This window comes from Malania oleifera, chromosome 3 (assembly GCF_029873635.1).
Source record: "Malania oleifera isolate guangnan ecotype guangnan chromosome 3, ASM2987363v1, whole genome shotgun sequence".
NCBI classification, from domain to species: domain Eukaryota; kingdom Viridiplantae; phylum Streptophyta; class Magnoliopsida; order Santalales; family Ximeniaceae; genus Malania; species Malania oleifera.
Genome location: NC_080419.1, coordinates 89292523 through 89305013, shown reverse-complemented (window position 1 = coordinate 89305013; position 12491 = coordinate 89292523). Strand labels below are relative to the sequence as shown.

At 35.5% G+C, this 12491-nt stretch overlaps 1 protein-coding gene across 6 annotated transcripts; it reads right to left on the bottom strand.

Annotated features, from left to right (window-relative positions):
* Positions 1-2592: 2592 nt before the first annotated feature.
* LOC131150815 (putative clathrin assembly protein At2g25430) lies at positions 2593-11111 on the bottom strand. 6 transcript variants are annotated; one of them, XM_058101796.1, is made up of 3 exons: positions 10691-10952; positions 8649-10606; positions 2593-2962 (listed from the first exon to the last, which is right to left on the bottom strand). In XM_058101796.1, the coding sequence occupies exons 2-3, from the start codon at positions 10538-10540 to the stop codon at positions 2935-2937; spliced, it is 1920 nt and encodes a 639-aa protein (XP_057957779.1). In that variant the 5' UTR covers positions 10541-10606; positions 10691-10952; the 3' UTR covers positions 2593-2934. The 6 variants fall into 6 exon arrangements, with proteins under 6 accessions (XP_057957779.1, XP_057957777.1, XP_057957778.1 ...); XM_058101794.1 differs by having other exon boundaries at positions 2593-2952; XM_058101795.1 differs by having other exon boundaries at positions 8649-10592.
* Between the last annotated feature and the right edge of the window lie 1380 nt (positions 11112-12491).

The following is a 12491-nucleotide window of genomic DNA, read 5'->3' as shown; positions in this document are numbered from 1 at the left end:
GACTGTGCACTCCTATGACTTGTAATAATTTGCATCATGCATGGTAGGTAGGTATGCTCAAATCGATCATAGTTAGACTTTGGGTACTTACACAGACCATAGAAAGACCTTAGGGAATAAGGTCGACCGACGCCGAATTTTTTCGGTGCACTCAAAAAGGACTAAAATGACTCTAAGACACTCAATCACTCACTTGTATTTGTTAGTCATTTGAATAGGGTGTCTGTTGGATGAAACAGGACCGAAATGCACAAAGTGCGCATACTCGATCGACCAACCATTCATGTTCATTTTTCCCCCGATCGACCGAGAGAAATTTACATTGCACCAACCTAGTCAACCGAGTTCCCACGTATGGAAACTCAACGGTCTGGTCAACCAACCGGCTTAATTCAAAATCAGTCTGGTCAACAGAACCTCGTAAGAAGGAAAAATTGCCTTTGGAATTATAAGTCCGGTTGACCGAACGTGCAATTCATTTTAGTTCTGGTCAACCGAACCTCTAGAACTTGGGTCGACTGAACTTGCCCTGGTCGACCGATGCTCTCGGGTTGCTCCATATTTTTTACCGTGGTTAACTTTTTTAAGTGGGGTTAATTTAATTAAATATTATTAAAACTTTTCTAATTATTCCACTTGTATCCTTAACAGTCATATTTTTGGGGAAGTTTATATATACCCCCTCATTTGGAATAATTAGCCAGAGATTACTAAGATCATTAAGGCCAAAACTCTCTTAAATCCAAAAATCATTTTAGAGTCAATAATACGTCAAAACACTCACATACTCCACACTCTTGATCTTTTTAAGCTTTGTGAGTATCTCTAAGGCTATTGTGCTTAATCTCTCTAACTAGAACTCTCACTTGTATTATTGCTTGATTGATTTTATTTGAGAGTTTACCATTAAAGTTCTTCCACCGATTTCATTTGATAAATCTTGTGTAGGAAGACTTTAAGGGTTGTGGTTCTAACATTGTCATTGCAAGATACCTAAACCTAGTTTTTAGTGTACAAAAATCCTTTTCAAAAAGCTTGTTTTCAAAAACTCCATTGTACTTTATATATTGAAATATCTTACTGAGTTTGTTTGATTTAACTTGCTTAGCATATTTGAAACCCTGATCTGATTTTGCAATATTCACATATTGTGTTTCAAATCTTACTTGGATATACACTCTATATCTAAACTGAAAATCTATATTTGATTGAGTGTTTAGCACACATTAGAGCACTGAACATATTTACATATCATTTGTACTTGCAATATTGATTGAGCTGTATTGGTACACATATCTGCTTGTCTAGAAACGTATTTCCGTGTACACATTTTATACACATTGTTTGTATTCCGGGCGCGGACCTGAAGAGGGAGACTAGCCTTATGGAATAGTCCCGGATTGGCTTAGACCTGGTTAGGAAAGTTAGGTGCGTCATCCTATTAAGGCGTGTTGGTTGAGGTCAGCCCCTTGAATTGACCTGATTTGTTTAGGTGTCGCTCCACCCATTTAAGTGAGCATTGTAGTGGTAATCTTTGTACTGGTGTGGCCAAGGCGGGGACGTAGGCAATTTGGCCGAACCTCGATAATATATTACGTGTACTGTTTACCTTTCTACACCTTACATTTACATGTGTATATTTATTTGTTGATTGCGTAGACTAACCTTAGGCCGTATTACACTATTGGCCCAACCAGTTGACCTTGATAATAAATTTTAAATACCCAATTTACCCCCCTCTTGGGATTGCACCAAAACTAACAAAATGGTCAGGGAAAAATATAATTCTAGAGGAATGAATAACAGTTTGATTAATTATGTAAGACAATTTCACGAATTGAAACGGGATTCTTTAACATCACGATATTAATTTTTTGAAATCAAACATGAAAATGAAATAGCACAATCATATTCTAGCCTCAATTCATATATCCAAATGCAATCCAAGTCTCTGAATGAAAAAAAAATAAAATTCTAATACTTCTTTTAGGGATCGCTTGGAATCATTTCTAAAAAAGTACTCTTCCAAGAAAAATAATTATTAAAAATTAATTTATTGTGACTTATTATAAGTACTTTTTGAGATAAGTGTTTTTTAAAATCAAAATTTTCTTATTTTTCTAAAAAATAATTAAAAAAAAAAATCAAATGAATATTCATTTAAGTATAAATCAGATATTACTTATTGACACAAATATTTAAGTTAAGTACTTTTCCATAATATATGTTTACTTTTTAAGATGTTTGGGGCTTAATTTGAAAATGATTTGAGAAAGTTTTTTGGAGTATAGTTGACAAAACACTCCCAATATGCAGAACTTTTGTGAGACATAAAAACCCTTTCTAGATAATGCGCTATGTTGAATATATATATGTCAAGGCACAATATAATCCAAGGCAGACCATTCATTCATCCAACTTTGATTCTACCACAGACACCGAATTAAAGATATAAAAATAAAAGATTAGAATAATGAAAGTTCTTATTTACTTTGAATATATATATATATATATATATATATATATAATCTGTATATGTATATATTTCATATGAAAGGAAGAATACACAAACATTAGACTTGAGAACACAAATTTTAAAGTTTAAATTTAATTTTATTTATATTTAAATTTAATTTAATTTAATATTGTACTATATTTTATCCAAACTTCGTCTGTGATGCACTTAATGTCATAATGTTTTCACTCACAGCCAGTCCCAAGCCTGGGTTAAGGAGGAGGATTGCGTTAGGTAACTGATAGTCAGCGTAAAATTTGTCATATCACTATGATATAAATCCTTACCGAATATTTGTTAGGGCATCCCCTACGAGTGATGTGTTGCATTTAAACCACCTGAGTGTAGCGAAATGTGGGCAAGGGTGGGCTAGGTCGTTGCCCTGAAGCAACGCGCCGTGTTGGCACCCGAGTACGATGTCAAATATGCGATGGTTCCTGCATCATTCTGGAAGTGTGCAGGTAAAGACGTTAGTTCAGGAAACTAGGATTAGATTAGTAACTTGGAATATAGGGACACTTGCGGGTAAAAGTATGGAAATTATGGATACAATGATTAGAAGAAGAATTAATATAATTTGCCTTCAAGAAACCAAGTGGGTGTGGGAGAAAGTAGGAGAAATCGATAAATCAGAATTTAAACTTTGACACACTGGAAAAGAAAAACATAAGATTGGAGTAAACATTATTATGGACAAAAACTTAAAATATAGTATTATGAATGTAACTAGAGTAAATGTAGAATTATAAAAATCAAGATGACATTAGGACAAGAGATAATAAATATCATTAGTACTTATGCTCCTCAAGTTAGCTTAGCAGAAAATCTTAAGAGAGAATTTTGTAAAGATATGGATAGTATTATATAAGGCATACTAGGGACTGAGAAAATATTTATAGGAGGAGATTTGAATGAACACGTTGAAAGAGATAATAAAAATTACGAGATGATACATAGAGGATATGGATATGGGGACAAAAATGAGTCTAGGAAGACGATCTTAGACTTTGCTATGACATATGATTTTAGTATAATGAATACTTGCTTTAAGAAGAGAGAAAAACACTTAATAACCTTTAAAAGTGGACAAAATAGAAGTCAAATAGATTTCTTTTTAACTAGGAGGGTAGATCATTTATCATGTAAGGATTGTAAAGTTATTCCAGGTGAAAGCCTAGCCACACAACATAAAATTTTAGTGTTAGATATATGTATTAAAAAATGGAAGAAAAATGATAAAATAAACTAATATAGGAGAACTAGATGGTGGAACCTAAAAGGAGAAAATATAATAAAATTTAAAGATAAAATGATCAAAGATGAGGATTGAACCTTAGAAGATGGGATAGATACAAATACTCTTTGAAATAGATTAGCTAGCCCTATTAAAAAGATATCAAAAGAGATTTTAGGTAAATCAAGGAAAAGATTCTCAAATAGCAAAGAGAGTTGGTGGTGGGATAAAGACGTACAAAAAAATCATAAAGATAAAAAGAATTTGGTATAAAACATGACGAAAATGTAGAAACAGAAATAACTTTGAAAAATATAAGGAGGCAAGAAAAGATGTAAGAAGGGTCGTTAGTGAAGTTAAATATAGATCATTTAATAGTTTGTATGATAGATTAGGTACAAAAGAAGGGGAAAGAGATATATTTAAACTTGTTAAAGTTAGAGAAATGAAGAGCAAGGACTTAGGAAATGTAAAATGTATAAAAAGTGATGATGATATTGTCTTGGTTAAGGACGAAGATATTAAAGAAAGATGCAAAGTTATTTTAGTAAGTTGTTTAATGAAAACCAAATAGAAGGTTTAAACTTAGAATTATCAAATAAGGAAAAGACTAAAAATATAAGATTTATTCACAAAATTAGAGTTAACGAAGTTAAGTTTGCACTAAAAAAGATGAAAAATGGGAAAGTTATGGGACAAGATAACATCCAAATTAAAGTTTGGAAATGCTTAGGTGATAACGGAATTATATGGTTAACTAATTTATTCAATACAATTGTAAAAACTAAAAAAATGTCAGATCAATGGAGAAAAAACACTTTAATACCTATACAAAAATAAATGAGATATTCAAAATTATAATAACTATCGTGGAATTAAACTTATGAGTCATATGATGAAACTATGAGAAAGGATAGTTGAACAAAGATTAAGGTTAGAAACGAAGATTTCAAAAATCAATTTGGTTTTATGCCTGAGAGATCTATCACAAAAGATATTTATCTTTTAAGAAGATTAATAGAAAAGTTTAGGGAAAAGAAGAGAGACTTGCATACAATATTTATTGACCTTGAGAAAACATATGATAGGATAGCTAGGAAAGTTCTATGATGGGTTTTAGAAAGAAAAATGTGTATGTTGTAGGTATATCGACGTCATTAAGAATATGTATGATGGAGTAATGACTAATGTAAGGATTATAGATAGAGAAACTAGAGAATTTCCAATTACCATAAACGTACATCAAGGATCTGCTTTGAGTCTTTATCTTTTTGCTTTAGTAATGGACCAATTGACTAAGAGTATTCAAAAGGAGGTTCCATGGTGTATGTTATTTGCAAATGATATTGTATTAATTGACGAAACTAAGGACGGAGTAGAGGTTGAGTTAGGATTATAGAGAGAAGCTTTGGAATCTAGAGGCTTTAGGAAAAGTAGAAATAAAACAGAATATATGAAATGTAATTTTAGTAATGATAGGAGGAATATTGGAGACAAAGTTAAACTTGATGATGAAGAAATAAATAGCACTTGTAGATTTCGATACTTTGGATCTATTATGCAAGTTGAATGAGAAATTGAAGATGATGTAATGCATAGAGTTAAAGCAGGTTGGGTAAAATGGAGAAGTATTTCAAGTGTGCTATGTGATTGTAGAATACCCTTAAAATTGAAAGGAAAGTTTTATAGGATGGCTATAAGACCAACTATGCTATATGGATCGGAATGTTGGGCGACGAAGAAACATAATATCCAAAAAGTAAAAGTTGTCGAGATGAGAATGCTTAGATGGATGAGTGGTATAACATTGAAAGATAAATTAAGGAATGAACATATTCGTGGTAAGTTAGGTGTAACTTCTATAGAAGATAAGATAAGGGAGGGACGACTTAGATGGTATGAAAACTTGCAATGTAGGTTTTATAGTGCACATGTGAGGAAGAGTGACTTAATTACTATGGGGGCAGTAGAAGGGGTAGAGATAGACCTAAAATAACTTGAGAAGAAATTGAGTAAAGATTTAATATCCTTGAATCTATCAAAAGAAATGGTTCATGATTGCATAAATTAATGCATAAATTGACGAAAAATGATTCATATAACCGACCCACTTAGTGAGATTAAGGCTTGATTTTGTTTGTTTGTTTGTTTACTATATTTTATTCAAATTTATACAATTCTAAATACAAGACGTTTCTCCTATATGGGAACTAAACCTATTATATTATCTAAATAAAATTTATTAAATTTAGTCTTGAAATTAAATGTGTGAATTTAGACATAATTACATTTGATAACACACAATTTCACCATATGCCATTGTAGTTTTTCCATAAATTTATACACAAATAAAAAATATCCTTAGTAATATTATAGAAGTAAAAACTTAACATTCTATATTCTAAGGTTTGACTGTCAAATCAATTGACCAAGAGACATACTCCCAAAAGAAGAAGAAGAAAAAGAAGGAGAATTCAAGTATGATTATTTAAAATAACATGTTTTAAATGTTAGGAAAAGAATAAAATTTTTTATTAAAAATATTTAATATAAAATGTGCAATAAAATGAAATTAAATCATAGTTTATATAAATAAAATTAAGTTGTAAAAAACCGTTGATATTTTAATAACGTTAAAACTAACATATAAAATTTAACGTATACTTAATTAAAATAAAACTAATAATCATTTTATGATATTTATTAAATAGATATATATATATATTTTTTTTTTGATTTAAAACATCCAATATTTATTTATTGGAGCTGAGTTATTTATTTAATGGGTTTGGGACTCTATTTATACATAACAAAAATGGTACTATACTTGAAGTAGGCGCTCCCTAAAGATTTCAAATTGAAATCTACCACATAAAAGTTTCAAAAATTATTAAATTAAAATAAATAACTGTATTGTTGACATTATTATTAAAAAAAATACAAAAATTAAAATTAAAATTAAAAATCAACCCAGTGTGCGCTGATTAGGATCCAGAGAGTCTTGCACTAAATGTGTGGGATCCACGCGGCACCCTCAAAGCCTCTAAAATCTGTGGTGAAGAGCGAAGAGCGAAGGCTGACAGATGGAGTCATTAAATTAAAGTTCGCACCATATATATTTATATATAAATATATGGAATCCAATTCCGGGAAGTCTAATGTGTAGGCTAAGGTCATGATTCCCTGTGTTTATCAATCATTCAAAAAGCTTTGCTTTAGAATTATGTCTTACATTTTAAAAGAGATAATAAAAAGACAAAATCTTCTTGAAGCACCTCTAATATTTCAAAACAAAAATATATCTTCCCTAAGATTTATTTAAAAAATAATAATAATACAAATTTCTCCTTAAAAAATCTTATCTTTTTACAAAATACAAAAAAAAAAAATTATACTTTTTATATTATTTGTTTTAAAATTTACACACCCAAATTCTTTGGAAAGCTTTAGAATTAGGGGTTAAATTTTAAGGTGGTGAGATGATAAATATTGGGACTTTAATTTAGATGAAAGCGAATTTAAATAAAATTATATATACTTTTATATATTATATATAATTTTAAAATATACATGAACTCAAATTCAAACCTACAGAGTCACATGACACAAAACAATAATTGTCGTTTCGGCATGGGGGGATTGGGGTAGTGGTGTCTCTACCTTCCAAATAGCACAAAGACCCCATTTGGCATTTGCACTTGATTCCCTAATATAAAAAATAGTCTAAAACTCAAGTTTGATTGGTTCATTCAAAGGCTCTATTAGCTTCTTTTTTCTCTTTTGGCCTCAAAAAAAACATATGAAGTCACACCAAGCATATTTTCCCTCCTCTCACAGAGTCATTAGCCACCTGTCATTCCTATCCATAGAATGTTCGCCTACATTTTGTCCAAATACTAACAATTGACATCATTCCCTTCTATATTTGGCTTCAACTCTATTAGGACACAAAATCAGACATAGAATTTATATATATATAAAGAAGAAAAAAGTATATTGCAATGAATTAAATTTATTTGATAGATAAGAATGGAAAGTAATTCATCTTTATAATTTTACATATAATTTTTCATTTCATTAAATGCATAGGTAAGATCACAAGAGGTTGGCCTATAAAATGGAAGACACTATGCATTGGCTGATTGAAGGGGCTAAAATCATGTGCTTCTCCCTGCTGCATTCTTTCTTCATTTTTTTTTTTTTTCCTTTTCAAATTTAGAAGTTCCAAACACTAGAACCCTGCTAGCTATATTCCTAATGTTATGGTCTCAACAAAAAAATAATAATGCTCCAGAACTGGAACCCTAACCCAATGTGCACCACACGAGACACTCACAGGAGCCATTCTCAAGAACACAGTAATGGCCGAATCACAATAGCAGAGTTCAATTCACATGAACTCGGTAAGAACACAACAACCAAATTAATCAGACTCCACAGAAGCAGGGGCTTTCTATGAATTGAAATTCAAGAACAAGGTTCGCACAATTCACACAAGTGGCAAAACAAGTGGTATAATAGAATTCTGTCGGATTCAACTGGGTCAGTTCTATGTCCTAAACACAAGGATCAAATATCTATTCCTTTGCAAAAGAACAAAAACAAAAGGGAAAGAGAAAAACATAAGAAAGAAGATTCAAATATTACACAACACAGAGGCATCGTATTACACATCCCCACTGCCCGGTTACAGTCACCAGTCAACTGTTCTCTTCTGCTCAGTCTACCCCTCCTCCCCTCCATTATCGTGCACAAATTGCAGAAACAAGATCATCACCATATATGGAACAAAACAGTAAAGAGGGGGAAAAACACTACAAAGAGAGCATATAATGAAACAAAGAGAAGTCATCTATGAATAAAATTGGGGAAAATCAATTATAAGGAGTGGAGTAGTACCCGGCTGGCGGCCCCATCCCGTTCACCGGCGGCATTCCGTAAGGCATTCCGATCGGCACGGCGGCGCCGGGAGCATAGTACCCAGGATTGATCTTGGCCAAACTGGCTTGGCCATGCATCCCATTCCTAGCGTACTGCTGCCAAACCATCTGTTCCTGCACCAGCAACTGCTGCTTCTTCTCCATTTCCGCCATTTGCACATAAGATGGAGGTGGAATGCTTGTGGATGCGGCAAACGGATCCTGCCCAACTGTCTGGACTGTCCCGTCCGGCGCCGGCAGTGCCAATACCGGCGTTGCGCTCTTCCCTGGCAAAGCCACACTGCTGGCGCTTCCGCCACTGAGCTGGGCTGTGCTCGTGTGCTGCCTCACCATTCCCTGATCGTACATGCCGTTCAAGAGCAACGGGTCGAACCCGCCTCCCAATGTCGCTTTCTGCCTCGCCAGATTGCTAGCCGTCTCCACCAGGGCTAGCTCCCAATCCGCCTTCCCGCTCTCGGCCGCCGGAGTCTGCCAGGCGGAGGTCACAGCCGGCTCACCGTTTGAGGGGAATGCTTCCCACGACCCATTTGAATTATTCACCGGCGGCCCTGCGAAGAGAGCCAAGGCCAATCTATTCCCCTGATCGTCCGCAGACAAGCCCTCATCGCGCAAATTCACCAAGTCTTCCGTCACTTGCGGAGGCTTAGCCTCTGGCACCGGTGGGGGCGGAGGAGTGTAATTTTCCGGTGGCGGAAGCGCCTTTATTTCATTCATATCCGGCACCGGCTCCTCCGGAGGCGCCTCCCCCGGGGTTTCCTCCTTCCTCTCCGGACTCTTGGGCCTTTTCGCTCTATCCCTCACGAACTCCTCCAGCGTCTCCAATATCTTGCTCGTAATCCTCTGCACTTCCGGATACTCCGACGATCTCGCCACGCCGATGTCCTTACACCAATTGTAAAACGCCAGAAGCTCGTCGATCTGCTTCGCCGCGCTCGCATACGCCTCAAATGCTTTGACGCAATCCGGGTACTCCATATCGAAAAATCGATCAAGCAGAACTGCCAAAACTTCACAAACATCTGCGTACAGCTGAAAGCTCTCCCTCACAACCGGGTACAAAGCAATCAACACCATTCTACTGTTCTTCGCCATGCCCGTCGGCCGACACGACAAGAACCGATCGAGAAGCCTCTGCAAATGCCCCATCTTCCCAAAAATCCTCTCCGGCGTCATCTCCCTCAGTGGGGTGATGACCCTTTTGTCCTCTCGCCCTGCCGAATCGCTCACATCTCCAAAAGACCTCGATCGACGCATCCCGGAATTTCCGCTGTAGCCCGCAAATTCGTCCCTAAAACCCCCTCCATAATCAAAATCTTGCGGCCTCGGCCCTCTCGACCGATCCATCCTCTCATCGCCGCCGCCAACACTACCAGTCAACTTCCGCTCGTACAGTATCAATTCCAGCCTCTGATCCAGATACATTGCATAAGTTCTCACAAAGGCCGAATGATCCCACGAATTCGAGTGCGCCTCATCGCGGAAATCCGACATGTTCAGCAATCGAGCTCCCCTCCTCGTGGCGTACAAAATCTCCTGCTTGAACTCGGGATCTCCTTCCGCCAACAACCTGTGCACAAGCATCAAGGCCTTGAGGGCAACGACCCAGTCCCGGGTTTTGGTCAGTCTCTTCGAGACCGCCGCCACGCACACGCTCACGTACCCCCGCGAGTAAGAGGTCAAATTCAAGATCTCCCGCACATACTTGTCGGCCGCCGGATCGTCGTCGTGGCTCGTCGCCTTCACAATCGCCACCTCCAGCTCTGGCGCCATGTTGCTCGCCACCTTCGCTATCCCAATGCTGGTCTGGTCCTTCACCGCTCCGATCGCCTTCCGGATAGTGCTTGGCGCCATCGTCACTGTCCTTCCTCCACCACACCACCGCCTTCAGCTCAAAATCAGAGATCTGCAAGTTTCGCACTGTTCATTAATCATAAGCTAGCCCAGCGATTAATTAATATAACAATAACAATAACAAATTAACGAAATAAGCAAGAGATCCACCTTGTTTGCGCCGGAGAAGCTCCGATCTACAGGTCGGTCTCTAGGCTCTCCTTTAGATCTCGAATACTAACACGGATTGAATATCTCGCTCTTCCTTCTCTCAACTTTCTCTCTCTAAATGGAGAGTATATTTTCTTTTTCTCTCTCTAGTTTCCTCTTCTCTCTCTAGATTCTCGCGCTTTCTTTTTCTGATGTGTTCGAGCTTCGGAGAGCGCAGAGCCGACCAGAGGGGAGAGAGAGACGAAGAAAGAAAGGAGGAGGAAAAAAGGTGGATTTAAAGAGGGGTTAGAGTCCGATGGGGCAAGGACGAATCTAGACCCTAGATCTTAGATCGTACGGTCGAAAAACTTTGCTGAAGTGTCGGGAAATGTCGTGGCGGCGACGTGTACGGTGAGATTCGAAGGGGTGGCCGAAATAGCATGCGAAAGTTTTTGGTGTATTACATTTTATTATACCCGGCGCGTAGTTTACACGTCACCTGCTACTGGTTCTGGAGTTAAATCTTTGATATTAATATTAATGACACGTGGCGCGTGACGTATGGCTCTTTATGATGGTCCCACTCTACTCTTGAGAATCATGGGTGACGGAGCCTTTCTTAAAAGTTTCTTTCAATTTTTGGATGAAAATACTTAGTTTTCTTATTGATAAAAAATTGGTAATATTAATTTTAAATTAAATTATAATGTTATTAATCGATTATTCAACAAACTAAATTATTTTTAAAAGTATTTCTTAGTTGCATTAAGTGAAACTTACAACATAGCATAAATGACATAATTTTGGATGAGTTATGACATTTTGTATGAATTAATACTTTTTACAAAGTATTTATTTTAAAATTTTAATTTTAAAACTTTTAAAATTTAATTATGGATTTAAAGAGTTCCTAACAAGAAGGGATATGCAACAAATTTAAATATTTTTTTTATAAAAAGATTTGCAGGCTCCACAAGCTATATTTTAAACTCTCAACTTATTATAGTAAAAATATAATTATAGTAGTAAATATATCAAATCAAGCATTCAACTCAAAAATGACCCCAAGATAAATGAGTTGAATTCAAGTTTCCATTTGAAACACCAATCCAACTCAAACTTAATTATACGTAGTTAGCATTTTTAATCTCTGATTTGTTAGTAGTTTTAATGATGGGATCATCCCGTAAGTTTGGGATCTAAACATTTCCATGTTTAGGATTTTTTTTATACACTTGTTTTTTAGCTTCTTAATGGCTTATTTAAAAATTCAACTTAGAACTATTTTAAATTGATTTCATTTAACATATTTCATTTTTAGATTTTAAAGTGCATCCTTTTTAAACTACCATTGGTTAGGGCTCGAAGAGTGTTGAGCTTGAACTCAAGCTCTTTCACTTAAATCAATTTTCCATGTTGTCATCAAACTTGACACATTTATTAGCATGAGTTAAGTTCAAAACATATAGATACAACAAGTTGAAGTCAAATATTAAGTAACAAAATTATTAGTGAGGAAACAAAAATCATCACTAATAATGGGTCATTATGATGAAAATAAAACTGTCACTAATAGATGTTAGTCATCCCAATCGAGAGTATATAGAGTCAAAGGGGGGTGAATGGACTCTTTTCGCGAAATACGTATTTTTCTTCAAAATAAAAACTATTGACGAGATACAAGAAATTATATCACAATATAAATATAAATTATGCACAAGATAAAATAAAGTGTGAAGGGAGAGAAAGTTTAACACTTGAGATTTAACGTGGTTTGGCACCAAGCCTACGTCCACGTCTTAACACCAAACCAAGGATTCCA